Source organism: Cotesia glomerata, linkage group LG4 (genome assembly GCF_020080835.1).
Source record: "Cotesia glomerata isolate CgM1 linkage group LG4, MPM_Cglom_v2.3, whole genome shotgun sequence".
NCBI lineage: Eukaryota > Metazoa > Arthropoda > Insecta > Hymenoptera > Braconidae > Cotesia > Cotesia glomerata.
Genome location: NC_058161.1, coordinates 28109033 through 28129517, shown reverse-complemented (window position 1 = coordinate 28129517; position 20485 = coordinate 28109033). Strand labels below are relative to the sequence as shown.

At 34.9% G+C, this 20485-nt stretch overlaps 2 protein-coding genes across 3 annotated transcripts in view; one reads left to right on the top strand and one right to left on the bottom strand.

The window, feature by feature from the left end:
• LOC123262459 (putative tyramine receptor 2) overlaps window positions 1–20485 on the bottom strand; it is a 183869-nt gene that overhangs the window by 141813 nt on the left and 21571 nt on the right. The gene's annotated exons all lie outside the window — the stretch shown is intronic.
• LOC123262515 lies at window positions 4033–5406 on the top strand. Its single transcript, XM_044724766.1, has 2 exons — window positions 4033–4920; window positions 5286–5406. Exon 1 carries the CDS (start codon window positions 4033–4035, stop codon window positions 4912–4914), a length of 882 nt encoding a protein of 293 aa, XP_044580701.1. The 3' UTR covers window positions 4915–4920; window positions 5286–5406.

Below are 20485 nucleotides of genomic sequence, written 5' to 3'. Positions count from 1 at the left end.
CGAAGAGCTCAAAAGCATAGAAAAAGTATCTTTTTGAGCTCGGAGAGCTTAAAACAACATACAGATTGTACTTTTGAGCTCGAAGAGCTCAAAAAAGCGGCCAGGTATTAACGGAATTAGCGGGAAGTTGCAGGGATGGCCTTTAGGATCAACCGTTTTCCTAATTTTTAACTTCCCGCTAAGAAAATCGAAGATTTTCAAAAATCGGGAAGTTATTGTTATCACCCCGTTTTGCAAAAATCGAGTTTTCATCAGATCTCGACGTTTGAAGATCACAGGAAGATTCCCTAACTATCCCCGCGAGGTTGTCACGGTGTCTGTATGTCTGTGTGTGTGTGTGTGTGTGTGTGTGTGTGTGTGTGTGTGTGTGTGTGTGTGTGTGTGTGTGTGTGTGTGTGTGTGTGTGTGTGTGTGTGTGTGTGTGTGTGTGTGTGTGTGTGTGTGTGTGTGTGTGTGTGTGTGTGTGAAAGTATGTGAACCGCTTATAACTTTTGAACGGCTCGATCGATTTCATCGCGGTTGGTGCCATTCGAAAGGACTTGACCAAACTCAGATTTTGAAAACTATTTGGACCGATTCAGATCAATAGATTTTGAGAAATCTTCAAAAAACTGAAAAAAAAATTTTTTCTGAATTGGTTTTTTTGGGATAACTTTTAAACGGCTTAACCGATCGATTCCAAAAACTAATCAGCTCTCAACCTTGAAAAACCACGTCGATCGCCGCCAATCCGGTCAAAATCGGTTGATTCGTTCGAGAGATATCGTGAACGAAAGAAAACCGAAAAAAGTGTTTTTTCAGAGTTACTCTGAAATTTCTAGTTTGACCAATTGAAACCTAGAAATTATTTATAAGGCTTAAAAAACTACGTAGAATACCGCCAACCGCGTAAAAATCGGTTCATTCATTCAAAAGTTATTGCGGTATGAACATTCAAAAAATAGTGTTCTATGAAACTTCTATCAGACTTTTGAGCTCAAAGAGCTCAAAAGCATAGAAAAAGTATCTTTTTGAGCTCGGAGAGCTTAAAACAACATACAGATTGTACTTTTGAGCTCGAAGAGCTCAAAAAAGCGGCCAGGTATTAACGGAATTAGCGGGAAGTTGCAGGGATGGCCTTTAGGGTCAACCGTTTTCCTAATTTTTTTTTCACGCTGCATTTAAGTATTTCACGTAATAACACAAATCAAAATCCACCGAATTAAAATGACGTTGAGGCTATCACATTCACATGTCTAAATATCTTGTGTAGCATACGTGTCTATTATGTTTACTAAAGAAAACATCAACACAGCCTCTTTATTGAATTGACATTTAAAAAGTGTTATTTATACTACTAACTGAATGGGAGTATTCTTTAATATAAATTTTGTGTTGGTTGGCCAGTAACATTAAAAAAGTGTAGTTTTACTTTGAATTAACACTTGAGTGTGTTAAAAAATGGATGGATTGATCAATAAAAACAGTTTGTGTAGAATTAACATAAATTTTATGTAAAAAAATCATCTACACAAAATTTTATGTTAAATTTTACGAAAATTTTTTAACTGTGTAACAATCCCTTTAATTTTCTCTTCATGTATTGGAAAAAAAAAATTTTATATTCGACAGAAGCCACTATTTAAATTTAAAAATGTAACAAATATCTTTTTATGAATAACCTCTACGTCAATGTTAGCTCTTATCGATGAAAACATATACCGCGTTTATAAACACAAACAAAAGCGTTGTTGATATACTAGCTTACAAGTTTTTAGTTTTTTTATTGTTTGCTACAAACGGTACAGGTTTGAATAATAATTTCCGATGGTTTCATCATATTCATAAAAAATTTTTAATTGAAAATTTTGAATTAAAAATTCTGAATTACAGAATAACTTTGGAACAAGATAAAAAGTTTCTTTAAGAATCTTTTATCTCAACGAGGGTATTCAATAAAAAAATGCCATTACCTTGGAAAAATATACTATTGTAAAGGAACTATCTGTATCGTATGCGATAGCGAGTTTAACTCGGTAATACTCCGCTTAAATTGGACTTTCATAGGGGTTGCAAAAATAATGTATTCTACAGGTGGACTGAGGAGAAAACAGGCAAATCGTGATCGCAACACTTGCCTTAAGGTTTATGTTACTACTCCACTTGTTCTAATGTACATGCGGCTAAAACGTTAACATGTTGCAACAACACGCTCAAATTATTTGCTACTCAATTTATGCGTAGGACATGAGCTTAGAAAAAAAAAATAAAAAAAGTTGACCCAGGTCATTCCTGAACTTCCCGCTAATTACAAGCTTACCACGCTTGAAAATTTACCAATTACACGGAAATAAGAAAAGTTAAATACTTGTTGTTTTTACAATAAAAAAAGACTCTGCAAAAAAGCTTAAAGCTTACAGCATAAGTTGTGTTTGTTAAAGCATTTTTAGTAATAAGATATTTCAATTAAAAGTAGTAAATTAAAAGTAGTAAAGTGTTTTGTTCCTATCTTGAAGCATTGTAGTCACTTTTAAAACACTTCGATTTACAGTGTATTAAATCATGAATGAAACTGTAAACATTAAAATTTCCTGGTGATGTATTTTTTGCTCAATAAATAAAATATTTTAAATTTTCATTGATAAAAACAATTACATTGTGAACTCGTAAAAGCCAAGATTTATATAAGAGCTGGGAAATGTTACAGCCCACACTGTAAATCTTACACTTTCCGTTACAAGGATCGACCACTCCTATACCAAACAGCAAATTTAACTATAAAGAAAATAGTTTCAGAAAACTTAAAATGTAAAAAGTAAATACCAAGCTTGTTAATTTTTACAGTTTGAAGCTATAATATTTAAATCGCCTCAGTAAATCGTTTAAATACGACAACGCCTACTATAATTTTGCTCACGTGGATTGGCTGCATGTCTAGAGTATGTGTCTTCGAAACAAGAGGTCGAGTGTTCGAGTCTATGAGCCGGCAGGAAAATTAAATTTTCTTACTTTACCAACGACGATGCAAAAACTGTAACCAACAAGAATGCGGGTGTCAGTCCCCATGTAATTGTTGTCCGAGGCGAAGCCGAGGTCTAACCACATGATATGATTTCGGAATTAAAAAATTTTTTGTAAATTTAAAAATTAAAAAAATTTTAGAACGTATTTAGTGTGTAAGTGGTTGCAAAATATTTTACTTTTAATGAAATTCAAAATCTATTTGCTAGGACTTTAAAAAAATTGAAATACACAATGACGCACACCAAGTACGTTCTAAAATTTTTAATTTTTAAATTTACAAAAAATTTTTAATTTCCGAAAATCATAAACAATCATATCGGTTACTCGGATTTTTAATTTTTATTTTGTATCTTTTGTAAAGAAAAAAAAAAATTTTTTTTCCTAATAGTCTTATGAACGTGGACTTGGTGCGACTTTTTTACAGTGAAACTGTTTTTGTTCAGATTTTAGTATTTTTGTAATTATAAATGAAAATTTACAATTGATAACAACTTAAATCTCGTGTTGACTGCATTTTTACTGCAAACCTATCCCCTTAAAGCTACAGTTTATGTAGATGTAATTCCAGTGCACCCTGGCGGCCATAGATGCAAGCTATGAATCACTTTTACTGTAGTTGCGTGTCTATAGGAAGGATTACACACATTTTTATTTTATCTAGTCTGTGGCGCTGATATTCCCCATCGAAAAAGTCAGGATCGAAATTTCTGGGCTTACTATAGTTTGTGCTGATAAAATTTAATAATTTTAATTACTTTACCAACGACGATGCAAAAACTGTAACCAACAAGAATGCGGGTGTCTTCCCCACTTTTATTTTAACTATTTTCTATTTAAGGGAGTATTCTACTGCAGAATTTTGAAAAAATCGAAAATTTTTTTTTTTCATATTTTCAAAGTTCAGATATTCAAAAATATGTCATTAAAAGGATTTTTCAAAATTCCTATTATTTCATGAGTTATAGCCGTTTTAGTGACGTGGCATCGGTTCCGGTCCGACCGCTACAAGTTAACAAATGTTAACTTGAAATGTTTGGGAGGTCGGAAACCAAGCATAATGCCAAATATATCCGATATATCGGAGATGGTGACTCAAAAACTTTCAAGGGCATTCTTGATATTAACCCCTACAATGATAACCCGGTAGTAGAAAAAAAGAAGTGTGTTGGGCATGTTCAAAAACGCATGGGTTCACGGTTACGTAAAGCAAAAAAAGATAATAAAGGTATTGGTGGCAAAGGCGCTGGTAAACTCACTGATAAGCTTATCAATGAATTGTCTTTATATTATGGTTTGGCAATTCGTCGAAATCCAGATTCTGTTGAAGACATGAAGAGAGATGTGTGGGCAACCTACTTTCATAAAATTTCAACTAACGAAAATCCTCAGCACATGAATTGTTCATCTAGTTGGTGCAAGTATCAGAAGGCAATAGAAGACGGCACTATTGACGAATTTGACCACAAAAATCCTCCTCTAAATGACAAAGTTTTAGAAGTAATAAAACCAATTTATGAAAGTTTATCAGCTGATTCTTTATTGGAACGATGTTTGGGTTCTGAAACCCAAAATAATAACGAATCTTTGAATTCGTTAATTTGGACTTTTGCTCCGAAGCACATTCACGCTGGACCGAAGACAATTGAAATTGCCACTTTCTTCGCAGTTAGTATTTTTAATGAAGGTTTTATACCTATATTAAAAATCTTAGATGTTATGGGAATCACGATTGGCCCAGAAGCTAATGCTTTTGCAGCGAGACGGGACGAAGCGCGTATCGAGCGCTCGGAACTCCGGACTTCAGAGGCGTCAAAGGAGGGTAGAACTGCACGTCTTCACAAGAGAACATCGGAAAATGAGCATTTTGAAGTAGAGGAAGGATTCTTATATGGAGCAGGAATCGCCGATTAAAAATATGTAAGTATTCTGGACCATTCTACAAGTAAAATTGTCGAAAACTTGTCTCAAAACTTTGAACGCGTTTTTCTCGGAACTACTTTTTTCGAGCTGGCGGTAAGGATATCTCGAGTTCTAATGAACTGATTTACTTCAAATTTGAAGAGGATGTTCTCTATACGTCGCTTCATCTCGTGAACCCTGTACAAAACTATAACTTCTCATTTAGTATTTTTAAAAAATTGTTAAAAAAATATGAAAAAAAAAAAAATTTTTTTTTTCAAACTGCCGCCATTTAAAAAAGAAAATTTTTTTTAACTTATCCAAAGGTTATACGATAGCGGCATCTATAATAATTAAGAACCCGTCTGTTTTTTATGTTTCAGATCACCAGGAGGGTTGGAATAATGCACGCCAGGACACCCTCTTTTTTTTTGACCCCCCACTTTGACTGCTCATAACTTTGTCAATTTTAATTTTTTTTTTTTAATAATTTTTTTATGTAATAATAAAACATCAATAAACAAATGATAAAAAAATTGATATAAAAATATTTTTTGTTTCCTTCGTACAGCGCTTCTAAAATCGGGCGAAATTCATGCCTCTACAGTAGAATACTCCCTTAAACACTGTAAAATTCTAAGTTTAAATAAGAATTTCTGTTGCTAGGAAAAGAGAAAAAAACGACTTAGCTGGCAAGGTTTAAGAAATTTGCAAAGAAAATTTCAGTGCGGAATGTAATTCCTAAATTTGAAAATTTCTTACCGAAAATTACAGTGTTAGGTTGTAACTTTTAAATCACAATTGTAGAAACTGATGAAGTTCAAAAATTAGGACGATGTATTATTTGAAACTAATATTTTCTACACGCGGACAAATAGTGTAATTTTTACAGTTTTAAAGTAGAAGAGTTTCTCCTTTCTGCTTTTAATAATTCAACTGTTCTTGTTTCCCGATAATGATTAATTTTGAAGGAAAGAAGTTCCCGAGTAAAAATGAAATTATTATTTTTTACGGAAAAATAATCAATTTCGTTCGACCGCCGCACCACCGCTGCATGACCGCCGTTTGGCGGACTATTACGCCGCACGTTAAAAATTTACTCCCCCTAGCATCGCCGCACTACCGCTGCACCACCGCCGCACCAATGCTAAATCATACCTACAATTTCACAAAAAATGGTATCATAATTAATTTATCACGCAATAATTAATTAATAAATAATGCGACTAGAAATCTTTATGTAAGACCTATTGATCAACCTCCTTTTAATCGAATGCCTAATATTAAAAAAAAAATTTTTTTTTAAATCAGGCCAAAGCACCGCGAAATTATTGATTTTTTTAGTCGTATTGTTGATGTAGATTTTTAATTTCGTCCTCGGGTTGCACAGAAGCGGTACGCCTATTGAAATACTCTGAAAGAATTTTAAAAATTGAACTGTGATGGGATTCGAACCTGGATCGTCTGCATGGAAGTCTCGAACATTGCCAACTGCACTGCAAGCCATACTTAACTTAAAAAATTTAGTTAAGCTATTTGAATGATCAACGAATATATTATTTCAATGTATATACCATCAAACAGTGGTATGGTGCGGCGGTGGTGCAGCGGTGGTGCGGCGGTCGAACGAAATTTATTATTTTTTCGTAAAAATTAATAATTTTATTTTTACCCGGGCGCGTCACAGCTGTGGTGCGGCGGTGGTGCAGCGGTGGTGCGGCGAATAGAAATTTATTTACTTGTCACGGCGCTGGTGCGGCGGTAGTGCGGCGAATAGATAAATTCTTTACTTGTCACGGCGGTGGTGCGGCGGTGATACGGCACTTGTAAAATAACCAAAATTTTCACGGCTGTAGTGCAGCGGTGGTGCGGCGCTTAAAAAGCCGTGCAGCGGTGTTGCGGCAGTGGTGCGGCGGAATTCTGTTTTTACTCGGGTTGAAAATAAATTTTATCCAAATTCGTATAATGACTGAGTTTTTGTTCAGCTTTCCCTCTATATATCAAATTTTGAACAGTTTAGTTGGTAGAGCATGAAGTTACGTAATATGTATAACATCCATGAATAATTCCCAAATCTAAATATTCAGTGATATATTTCGTCGACATTTTTGTCATTTCAAACTGGATGAATTTAATCGGAGATATGTCCAAACCTAATATTCTCGATAATAAATACCATTTGTCGAGTATTTGCATCATGATTCATGAATATTTGGCCGGTTTCCAGGTTGTCGATCCAGTTAGTACTCAATAAGTACAAGTAAGCATCTGCTACCCTATCCGATATAGTACTATCATCTTCAGCTCAAGGATGAGTTGGTAAGTTCATTTTTTGGGAAAAATGCTAATTTTATATTCATAACTTTTAGCATCTAGACCTTCATAATAGATGTAATGTTAAAACTTGTTGTTATTTTATCACTATTTACCCCAAGCAAAAGGTAATTACTATTGTATCGTGAATGTACGGGTCAATTGTTCCACAAACAATGTTAACATTGTAGAAATACAATATCTTCCTCAAAGTTTTCCTCCATTGTGTACAAACACAGTAAATTAACTAATGGATAATGAAGGTGTCGAAAAAAATGAACAAAGTAATATAATATGCACTCGGATGGAAGTTTTAGCACTCATGTAATTGTTTTTTAAGCTCTTATATACTCAAACTCAATAGGATTATAACCTCCGGGAAAATTCGGTGCATGAGCAACTCACCCGTAATGGAACAAGCTTTTCGTTTTTGCTAATAAATACATCCCAAATAACCATTTAGTTAATTAATCGATTTACCCTGATTAAATTGTAACTTGTAATTAAATCTTAACTGTAGCAGTCGATGTGGGTAGCGCAAGTCTTTCGTTCAATATCTACCCCTTTTTAAATTCAACAGTTTTATCTATAAGCGTTTTTCAACCGCAGCCCCTAAAGACTGAATTTAGTAGGAATATCCTTTATTAATTATATTCTATTATTATTTATCAACAACCACTTTTATGAAAATTTACTTTTCATAGAAAGAGGCTTAAGCTAAAAACACTCTTATTAATTAACGGGAAATTAATACTCATTAAAATTATAGCTATAATTGAGAGTCGTTGAATATTGTTTATTCTAGAAATATTAATGGATTTAATATTTTTTTGTAAGAAATAAATTTATTGTCAAGAGAATGAAAATATGAGTAATGAAATTTTAAATTGAAATTTTTTCAATGAATTTCAATTTAAAAAATATCGAATTCTTTACGGAGAGAATGGAAACACATTGAAGCGAAATTATTTTTTGCAATAACATTTTCATAATGTATATTGTCGTGAATAAATCTATATAAATAAAAATTAAAGGGTGTGGGTAAGTGTGTCTATTGAAGAAAGCTAAACCCATTCGGATATTTTTAACTTCCCGCTAAGAAAATTGAAAATTTTCAAAAATCGGGAAGTTATTGGTTTTACCCCGTTTTTCGAAAATCGAGTTTTCATCAGATCTCGACGTTTTGAGGTCCTAGGAAGCTTTCCTGACTATTCCCGCGAGGGTGTCACTATGTCTGTATGTATGTGTGTGTGTAAGTATGTAAACCTCTTATAACTTTTGAACGGTTGAACCGATTTCATCGCGGTTGGTGCCATTCGAAAGGGCTTTACCAAACTTAGATTTCCTGTTAATTTGAACCGATTTGGACCGATAGATTTTGAGAAATTTGGAGAAATCTACAAAAAAATAGGAAAAAAAATTTTTTTTCAAGTGGTTTTTTTGGGATAACTTTTAAACGGCTCAACCGATCGATTCCAAAAACTAATCAGCTCTCAACCTTAAAAAACCACGTCGATCGCCGCCAATCCGATCAAAATCGGTTGATTCGTTCGAGAGATATCGTGAACGAAAGAAAACAGAATAAAGTGTTTTTTCAGAGTTACTCCGAAATTTCTAGTTTGACCAATTGAAACTTAGAAATTATTTCTAAGGCTTAAAAAACTACGTAGAATGCCGCCAACCGCGTAAAAATCGGTTCATTCATTCAAAAGTTATTGTGGTATGAACATTTAAAAAATAGTGTTCTATGAAACTTCTATCAGACTTTTGAGCTCAAAGAGCTCAAAAGCATAGAAAAGGTATCTTTTTGAGCTCGGAGAGCTTAAAACAATACACAGATTGTACTTTTGAGCTCGAAGAGCTCAAAAAAGCGGCCAGGTATTAACGGAATTAGCGGGAAGTTGCAGGGATGGCCTTTAGGGTCAACCGTTTTCCTAATTTTTAACTTCCCGCTAAGAAAATCGAAGATTTTCAAAAATCGGGAAGTTATTGTTTTCACCCCGTTTTGCAAAAATCGAGTTTTCATCAGATCTCGACGTTTGAAGGTCACAGAAAGCTTCCCTGACTATCCCCGCGAGGTTGTCACGGCGTCTGTATGTATGTGTGTGTGTGTGTGTGTGTGTGTGTGTGTGTGTGTGTGTGTGTGTGTGTGTGTGTGTGTGTGTGTGTGTGTGTGTGTGTGTGTGTGTGTGTGTGTGTGTGTGTGTGTGTGTGTGTGTGTGTGTGTGTGTGTGTGTGTGTGTGAAAGTATGTGAACCGCTTATAACTTTTGAACGGCTTGACCGATTTCATCGCGGTTGGTGCCATTCGAAAGGGCTTGACCAAACTCAGATTTTGAAAACTATTTGGACCGATTCAGATCAATAGATTTTGAGAAATCTTCAAAAAACTGAAAAAAAAAATTTTTTTCAAATGTGGTTTTTTTGGAATAACTTTTAAACGGCTTGATAGTTCAATTCCAAAAACTAATCAGCTCTTAACCTCAAAAAACCACGTCGATCGCCATCAGTCTGGTCAAAATCGGTTGATTCGTTCGAGAGATATCGTGAACGAAAGAAAACCGAAAAAAGTGTTTGTTCGGAATAACTCCAAAATTCCTAGCGCGATCAATTCAAAATTTAAGATTCCTTGTGAGGCTTAAAAAACTGCGTCGAATGCTTCTAACCGCGTGAAAATCGGTTTATTCATTCAAAAGTTATTGTGGTTTAAAAATTCAAAAAATAGTGTCTTATCAAATCTGGCCTTTAGGGTCAACCGTTTTCCTAATTTTTTTTAGGTCCTTACAATCAAATTAAGTTTTTATGCACGAAAAAATTGTAAAAGTTGCCTGAAAAATTAATCAATGTGAGACAAAACTTAAACTTGTTTTCTGAGAGACTTTTGTATCAATCCTTGACCATTACTCATGATTAAAAGGATGGATGTGGCGTAATTCTTTATTTGTTTTCTTTGTTAGTCCTAAAAACGTTTTTAAGAAGAAGAAATTTTTGCAATTACGAAGAAAGGTTAGAAAAATTCTGATAAGCTGCTAAAATCATAATTTTTGTTTTTGATTGAGAAAAAAAAATCTTGAACAACAACGCCTTGTAAGAACACATTTCAACCGAAATTAAAATACAATTACAATTTTCTTGACTTTTATTTCTTCGCGATATTCAATTTTGTGATTATTAGATGGTATAAGGTCGAGTAAGGTTTTTAACAATGCAATTAATTTATTGTGTTAATGAAAAAAAGTCATTAAAAATTCTTTGAATATGGACAGAACAAAGTCTGCCGGGTCAGCTAGTCTAAAAATAAAATCTTATAGTTATCAGATAGTTGTAGATATCCAAGGTTGTAGGCGTGCAATTTAGTTTGCCGATAAATTTAATGCGAAATTACTTCTGTCAAATGAATCTTTATCAAATTAACCGCCCTTCATCCGTTGGATAGAAGTTTTATTAAAAGTTGTGGTTTTAAACATTTCGATAACCCTCGGATCTTAATTTCGAAGTTTCAAACTAAGCGTTTGTCTTTTTCACACAATATATTTCTCTGTGGAAAAGATAAAAGTATTAGTGTAATAAATTACGAAATTGTATAGATTTAATTCGAATTACCCATTCAAATGATTTATCACTTCAGAATTATTGAATTTAGTTTCAACAAAATTATTATGGTTATTGATTAACTATTTCACTCTTCGAAATTAAACTCATACTGTCTACAGGGTATACATCAAAGGTGTACGGAGTTTATAATGAAATTATCGTTCTAATTACTCTAAGAAAACATGAACTTCTAGTACTTCAATCTTATAAATATCCATATTATTCATGTTCAATGAAGTGCTATTGAACTTATGTTAAGTTCGACTCTTCAGACTTGATAGAGTTAATTTATTCCAAAGTAAACATAAATTGCTTATTCTGCTATCATAAAAGGTAATGTACGCGAAATTAATTGAGTGTTCGAAACTATCCTAACGGACCATTAGTGTATTTAACATTCATTTTCCAGGTCAAAATTGTTTTATAAGAAATTTTTATATAAGTACCAGCGCATATAGTTACGCGCGCACATAATATCAATTTTATTAAAGCAACTGAAAATATTCTGTAATAAAAAATTAGGAAAACGGTTGACTCTGAAAGCCATCTCTGCAACTTCCCGCTAATTCCATACCTGGATGCTTAAAATTGCACTTATGCCGTTTTTGAGCTCTTCGAGCTCAAAAATACAGTTTATGTATTGTTTTGAGCTCTTCGAGCTCAAAAGTCGGATAGAAGTTTGATAAAACACTATTTTTGGAATTTGTAAACCGCAATAACTTTTGAATGAATGAACCGATTTTCTTGCGGTTGGCAGCATTCAACACAGTTTTTTGAGCCTCATAAAGAATCTTTAAGTTTGAATTGATCAAACAAGGAATTTCGGAGTAATTCCGAAAAAAATTTTTTTTGGGTTTTTTTCCTGTACGATATCTCTCGAACGAATCAACCGATTTTGACCGGATTAGCGGCAATCGACGTAGTTTGTCAAGGTCAAGAGCTGATTAGTTTTTAGAGTTGATCGATAGCCGTTTGAAAGTTATTTAAAAAAAACAACTTTTGAAAAAATTTTTTTTTCAGTTTAAATCTTGAGAGAGAATCATGACTCTCCTTCGGCAGGGCACGGCGGCATTGCAAAAACGATTGCTAGAATATCCCGAAGCTACTACTGGCCGCGAATGAGAGCAGAAATAACTGGATATGTACGACGATGCATCAAGTGTCAAGCATACAAGCCCTCACAACAACCACCATCCGCGCCGATGGGCACAATTCCAGCCACTCGTCCATGGGCTGTCGTCTCAGCCGATATAATTGGACCAAAGCCGCGATCGTCGAATGGAATGTCTTACCTCGTTGTCTTCCAAGACAAATTCACCAAATGGACTGAAGTTCACCCAATCCGGCAACAAAAGGCGTCGGTGATCGCTCGGGTCTTTAAGGAACATGTAGTGTTACAATTTGGAAGGGTAGAGACAGTCATCACTGACAATGAAACCCATTCATTAGTAAAGAATTCACGTCGCTACTGAAAGATTTCCATATTAAACACGTACGAACCCCCCCCCCCCATACTCTCCGCAATGTAACCCGGTCGAACGAACAAATCGCGTCATCGGGACAATGATTGCTCAATTCGTGGGTGCCAACCAGAGACACTGGGACAAACTCATACCCGAATTAATGTTTGTAATAAATATATTACAATACCGCGAAACATGACTCAACCGAGTTCTCTCCAGCATATTTGAACTACGGTCGCGAAATTCAACCCCCTGTATCGGTGAAATCACAACGAGAACCGGCAAACCGCGAACACTACGATGTGCCGCGCGTAGTACAAACCTTGAACGAAACTATCGAACTCGTAAACGTAAACCTAGCCAAAGCATATGGCCAGCAGGCCAAACACTACGATAAAAAGCGAGGTTCTTGGCAACCGGCCATCGGGGATCTGTAAGCGAGAACACCACCTATCGTCCGCGGCTGACAATTTCGCAGCGAAATTAGCGGAAAAGTTTAGCACAGGGTATACAATTACTAAAATCATCGAGCCTGCGGTTTATGAAGTCTCCAAAGAGGAGAAAACTTGTATCGCGCACCTGAAAGACCTGAAACCCTTTCATGAGGGCAGTCTGACGTCGGGAGAGCCCGAATCCGAGCCAGGAAATGGCGACAACGCGAAACACGAACCCTACGAAGACCCCAAATATGACGAAAACCGCCGAATCACGCGCGCCATGTCCAGTAAGGCAAAGGTATCTTTTACTGACCCTATTGAAGTAGAAACGGGGACACTCCCCGGAAGTAACCGAGTTCACACCCTTTCTATCATCTGAATGAGACGGGCATGACGATATTAGGTTAAGTTTTTGTTTGTACGAGTGTGAGCGCTGACAGCGGCATTTTTTTTGTTGTTGTTTTGTTACAGATGGCCAATGAGCTCACCATGGAGGAGGAGATCTGGCTTATGGAGGAAATGCTGAACCGACCGTCCCGCCTCGAGATCACACCACTACCTGACAACCGATGTCCGAGCATCAAAACACAGGCTAGGAAATCGGCTATCCAAATTGTCGAGGAACGAGCCCTCGACGCAAGCATACTGATGCTCGGGGCGCACGAACCGTATGACCCGGCCAATCCAGGGTTCGTACGGCCCACTACTCGACCGACGACAACCACGAGGATTGGGAAACCCCCAGCGCTCCTGAAGCCGTCGTACTTAGCACGACGCAGACGAATCGTCATCAGACCAGCCCCACCACGCTTGGTGGGACTGGACAAGCGACCAGTGACCAGCGAGAACGTCTCCATCCCGGGGCCACAAAATTGCAGTTCCCAGAGGAGCGTCGTTCCAGCTGAACCACCGCCGAAACCGCCACAGGTCGCCAAGAACACTGGAAGTACTGCAGCCTGGCTGACCTACGACGACGCACCGTTACTGGCGGAGTACCCGAAGCAGTTCAAGGTACTCCCCGGCGACCTGTTTGCACCTCCAAAACACCCCCAGACCACACTGGAACGGGTGCTCGCGGCGCTGACGCCGCTCGACAGTATCCGGCGCAGACAAAACACCAGGAGGGCCACTTTCACGGCTTACGATACCGCACTGCGTCTTTTCAAGGTGACGCAGTACCGGAACCGTACGGAACCCCGGATTAAACCGCTGGGTAAAACGGCCCACGATCTTGTAGAAGAATTGACGAAAAGAGACAAGTAACCTCACCTCTTCTCTTTGCCGTTGAAACTGCAACGGTTGGTTCTGTTAGATAAAGGTAAGGGTTCGCTCTATACACCTTCGTCCTACAGACCACTGTGCATGTTAGACGTCGCAGGGAAGATTTTCGAAGCCCTTATTAGGAATCGACTGCGGAAAGAAGTGACCGATGCTGGTGGCCTGGCTGAAAACCAACATGGCTTTCGGCTGGGTCGCAGTACAATTGGTGCCATTTCGGAAGCGCTTTCATTTGCTCAACAGGCCTGGACGGGTCATCGTCGTTGCCGTCTAGTATGCATTATGATAACGTTTGACGTCAAAAATGCATTTAATTCGGCAAGATGGCCGGATATAATGAGGGCGCTTCGGAAATTAGGTCTATCGGAGTATCTCATTCGCATCATAAATGATTACTTAAGTGATCGTTACTTGATGTATGAGACTACTGCAGGACAGGTCATGAAGGAGCTGAGTGGAGCAGCAGCTCAGGGTTCAGTCCTCGGACCAGAACTCTGGGTTATCCTTTATGATGCACTTCTGCGCCTAGATCTACCGCAGGAGGTAAAGCTGGAGGGTTTTGCTGACGACGTGGCAGCACTAATACTTGCGCGGAACGAAGGCGAAGCGCAGGGATTGGTGAGGCTTGTTGCGGCCTCCATCAACGCATGGCTTAACGATCATGGGTTGATGCTTTTAATTTTTTAATTTAATAAAATAAAACAATACCTAGCAAAAATGATTCTAAATTAACAAGGGCGCCACCAGGATTTTGTATCTCGGTTCCTGGAACCGGAAACCAGAGCTGAGCTTATAATCTACAGGGAGAGAGAGTGGAGGAAGGTGATCAGAAAGAAATAAATTTTTATTTAACAATATATCGATATTTATTAACCATATAAAATAACAAATGGTGATCACTCACGCACTCACACTACAATTAACAACTTAAGACTACAGCCTAACTAACGGCTGACCAGAACTTCTTAGATAACAGCGAAGCACTCCGCAAAGAGACTAATCGTATGCGAAGGAACGCTGTTAACACTCACACACACATAACCCACACTTCTCCACACACATAACCCACGCGTCTTCACACACACTGACTCTACTTTACTTTTTACTTCCAAATTTATAAAATTGAATTCCAAAACTTACAACGTTAACTTTACTACAATTTTTCCAGTCATTAGCTCGCAATTAAAATCATAAACAATTTCCACTATTAATAATTTAACTCTCAAAAAATCTACACTAAAAACCGATGCTTGAATTTATTCTAAATTATCCACGAGTTTAATACTCAACATTAAATAAATTTTTAGGAACAATATCGACGCATAAATTTATTTCTTAAATTTTGAATAAATTCTTAAGAATATTTCTTTATAAAATTCTAACTAATTTTCTGGGACTTAATCCACGCCGTTAAATATTTTTATAAATAATTCCAAAAAAATAATAATTTTAATTCTCAATAGTTCAATATATAAAATGACCGCGTGGAATTTTTCGATTTATAAATAATTAATAAAACAATTTTTCTCAATGTAAAATAAATTCACGAACAATTATCCACGGGTAATTCGATCTCAATGGCGTCGAAACTCAGTAACCGATTCTCAATGAATAAAATATTTTTAAATAATTAAATAATTTCCAATAACAAATTATATTAATAAATGATAATTCAATTGTTAAAAATTTTAATGATAGTCCAATTGTTACTTTTATATTTTCTGCGTAATAAAATTCACAAGGAATTTGTGTGCTCAAAATGGACGCCGTTGTTCGTAACTGCGTAGCAAATATGACGTCGGGTATGCGACCGACGCTTGACCGGTCGTGAGCCGCCGATTGGAATAATTCTCGATATTCAGAAATTAAATTAATGTTTTATTAATGAAGTAAATTTATTTAAACCAATCTTAAGATGTTAATAATTATGAACAGGCCAAATTAATAAATTAATTACTCACGACTTCCAAACCCAAGAGGTCTAGAACATTCTTCGGGTATAAGATCCCCAAGAAGAATGCTCACAATGCTAACGAATAAGAATTAATTACAATTAATTAATTATTTAATTATTATTAGGCAAAATATTATAAACAATTGAATTATCAAAAATTTGATTTATAATGAGAAGTAGTAAAATTGATGAGCCGGGTATCTCATCAAAGAAATCAAAGTCTCAATACCTGTGTAGTTTTTGTGCTTGAAGAACTCCCGGGCTTCCTTGTTGGATTTTTGGATGTTACTTGTTTGTACAATTCACTACTTCTGTCTTGTCGCCGCTACTCAACTGACCAAGAAACCCAAAGTTTCCCCCACTTAATGCTAGTCGGGTCCCGAAGACCGAGACGCGCCAGTGCTGCGTCGACTAATTATCACCCCGAGTCAAAATTCGAGTCCCGTTTTGACCGTAAAATGTGCCAACTCTTTAAAGTCTAATATGCCGCTGAAAATCGAGTCTGTTTTGACCGTACAAGACGGTATCGGAGAATAAATACGGTTAAAACAGGCGTACGCACGTCTGTTTTGACCGTAAAAATTTCTAGGAGTATAATATTATCATTATAAATATTATTACTATATTTGTCATCTTGTTGATTATTATTATTTCTCTTGTCATCTTGTAGTTCTTAGGCGCGAAAATTCAAATTAATAAAAAGCATGAAAAGTTGACATTTAAAAATTAAAAATGAAATAATAATAATAATAATAATAATAATCTCAGAGAAGGGTTTTTTTTCAAAAATTTGAATTTTGGAAAAAAAAATATCATTCTTTTCTAAATTCAGCTTAGTTCACATATTTTCACTGCAAAATATTTTAAAATATATAAGAATCGCAGGTAATTGTTTAATTTCACGTTTTTTAAAAGTAATTAATTTTTTGATATTTTTTCATAGTTTTTTTTTAATCCAACAATTGACGTTTTTCATATTTTTTTTAATTCTAAAATTCAAATTTTTCAAAAAATTAAAAAAAATTTTTCTATTTTAGATTTACTCTGATAAAAAAAAATATTTTACAAGTAGAAAAAAAAATTTTTTTTAATTATCGATTTTTCGATATTTTGCTAAAACTTTTTTTTAACCCAAAATTTGAAATTTTTCATAATTTGTTTTTGAAAACATTTTTGAAAAAAATTTTTCTATTTTAGATTTACTCTAAAAAAAAAAAAAAAAATATCTATTAAATAGAAAATAATCTAATCATGTTGATTTCACACCCCGTGAAAATAAGCAATTACCGAATCTTACAATTGAAATTAGAAGTATAAGATAAATAATTGAGAATGGGAAACTAAATTTCAATTTTGAATGTCTATAAATAATAATAATAAAAAATAGAAATAATAATTTCCTTTAATTAATTTCCCCGTAAAGTTCTTTTTCAGATTCCACTCAGAACTTAGTCATTTCAAGACGCATCATTTAAAAAGTTCATGAGACTACTGAGATTCGCTTTTTACCAATCGGCCGTGTAGCGATGCGGGTAGCGCTTAAGTCTGGCGAGCGATAGGTTCCGAGTTCGGTTCTCGGTTAGGGCAAAGCGATTTTTATTTATTTCTTTATTAACGAGGCGTATTAGGTTAAATTATCATAAGTAATACTTTCCTCCTATCTCCTTACTCCTTAATCTGTACAAACTGGACAATAAATAACCCCTGTTCATAAAAAAAAACTCTCCCAAATTTAGGAAATCATTCATTTTTGTTTTTTTTTATTACAAAATTAACTTATATATTTTTTTATGCTCATAAACGATTTTGATAGTAGTAATTGTAATAATTGTTAGTTACAAATTTTTATGTTAATGACAATTATTATTAATTACTACTACTTATTTTTTATAACAATAATAATTATTATTCATAATAATAATTATTATTACTGCAGTGATTAAACCAAAAAAAAAAATAAATAAATGGGATTTCAGTTGGATTTGAACCCGTACCCCTAAGTATTTTAAAATTTAATTTATTATTTATTATTATTATTATTTCAAGCCTGGTTTGACCGTAATCGTGGTACAATGGGACAAAACTCCACTAGTTACGGTAAAACCAGGCTCAGTTTAAATGAGCTATCAATACAGCGCCAAGTCTGTTTTGACCGTAAAATTGAGATGGGAAAAAATCCTAATATAAAATTGAGATGAAATGTATGTGGTGTTGTGAATCCGAAAGGATTGATCACAACGCTCTCTGTATATTAATATAGAATTACATATGAGCAGATAGCTGCAATAAATAATAGCGGGAAAAACCCAGTAAGATTTAAAATATATGTATTTTTATTTGTAATAGAATCAGTAAGAAAAATAAGAATCTCTAAAATATTGTAAACCTTTTCTATTTTAAGTTCTATTGTTAAGTATGGAAATTTTTCTATCATAAATTTTAGGGTATAGACGAATTATAATTACCGAAAATTCCCAAGGCAAGGTTCACGAAACTTTTAGTACAGTCCTTTTAGTCTAGACATGCCGGAAAAAAAATTACTATGTTAAAATAAGTTACGTTAAAGGTAATGGTCACTTAGAATAAAATACTGAACGTTTTGGAATATTCTTTACGACTCTGAGAAAACCCAGAGAATCCTTATTTTATTAATTTTTATTGTCATAATCTTTTGAGAAGCTTATTTTCCAAAACGTTCACTAAAAAAGGGATTACTCGAGTAACCAACACTAGGTCATAAAATCCAGACATCCGGGCAGGGTGCAAATTACCTGAGAACGTCAAGGGTCATCGTGACGTCATTACTGCATGGTCCCATTTTTACCAACTTGAGAAGGGATGCTAGCTGAAGATGAGAGTTGTAGAGGCGCGCGCAACTACCCTCACTACCTTTTAGGACTCTCCCACTCCAAAAGCACGAAGATCTCAACCAAGGGAGTCCAAAACCAAGGAACAGGAGGACAATTATTTAAAAAAGCAATACCTTAGCACGCCACGCGAATATTTACTTCTACCAAAATTATTGTCGGTACTTTTATTTTGTAACCTATTGAATAATAAATAATAGATTCGCGCGCAAAGCAAATCTAAATTAAACTAAAATAACCAGATTGTTTTAAATTTATTAAACGTATATTGTTCGATTTAACCTATTCAAATTTAAACCTATTCTCCCGCTTTTATCAATTTACAGCGAGTTGAACGCCCTACCGCGTTCCAACGGGCGAATTAAAAGAACAAAATAAATTTACTATAGCCAATTTGGGGCTATACAACAGTGGCATCAAACTATTCGTAACGTGATTGGTCGAATATATCATAAGCATGAAAATATATGTAAATGCTACAGTCAGGCGCGCGCTTGCGCGCGCAAATTCAAATTCTAGTTACGGTTAAAACGGAACTCGAATTTCGACTCGGGACGCGTGTGCGGTTTTACCGTCACAGAGTAAATAGCCCTGTTACACATATAAATTACTTATTATAGCCTAGACTTTGTTATCATAGCATATCATTTTTTATCTCTGTGCTAACATATTCATATGTTACCACAACATATCTTATGTTATCCCAACAAAACTTTTTTTCGCTCGCGAACAATTATCGAGATTCCCGATGGGATAGATTATAAAGTTTAGTATTTATCGGTGTCATTGATTGATGAACTCATGGGGAATACCAAAAGTTATCCACAATCATCCTTCATTAAACTCAATATCTGTTGGGATATAATGAACGGTTTACTGATAAACAAAGTGACAAATTTTTATCTAAAAGTCTGAAAAGCGGTGGACTTTAAAATTTATAATTTGACAGTAGAAGAATAAAAAGTTCCTCAATTACACCAATATCAATTTTCCGCTACAGTTGTGCAAAATACAAATTGCAATACTCTATCAACACAATTGATGGCACAGAAGCGATCTGATAACTTCTGATAATTTTAATTTGCGAATACAAGTAATATACCAGATTTATATCGCCAGAAAAGTAATGACTTAGCTGATTTATAGACGCAGTTATGGTAAATCTATACAGCACCATATTGCTCGTACATCTGTACATAAACACAATATCAATGAAAGATGATATCAATTGACTAGTTACCATTCGCACTAGGGTTGAATTGTTTTATTGATAAGTTTATAATAATAGATTTGTCAACTGTAAACGATTCATTAAATTTGATTGATTTAAGGCACAAAAAAAATACTTTAACCAAGACTATAATCGCCTTCACAATTTTTTTCTTGAATTAATAAACTTATTATTTTTAGTTCAATAAATTTTTTTTTAAGTTAATACTATAAAAAAATTTTAATTAAACAAATATCTTTTTCATTGAAAAGCAATTAATTTTCAAGATCGAAATTTTTTTGTTCAAAACTAAAAGGTTTTTTTAAATTAAGAAATGGTAGGGTAAAAGCACCAATGATTTACAGGGCTCCAATTAATTTTATTTTCTGGGATAATTAATTACCTAGAACGTTAAAAGTAACTGTATAGATTTTTAAAAAATTTTCATAATTCAAAAATTGGAAAAAA

Coding starts and splice junctions, on each gene's coding strand:
- LOC123262515 (XM_044724766.1), top strand. CDS start 4,033: ATGTTTGGGAGGTCGGAAACCAAGCATAATGCCAAATATATCCGATAT.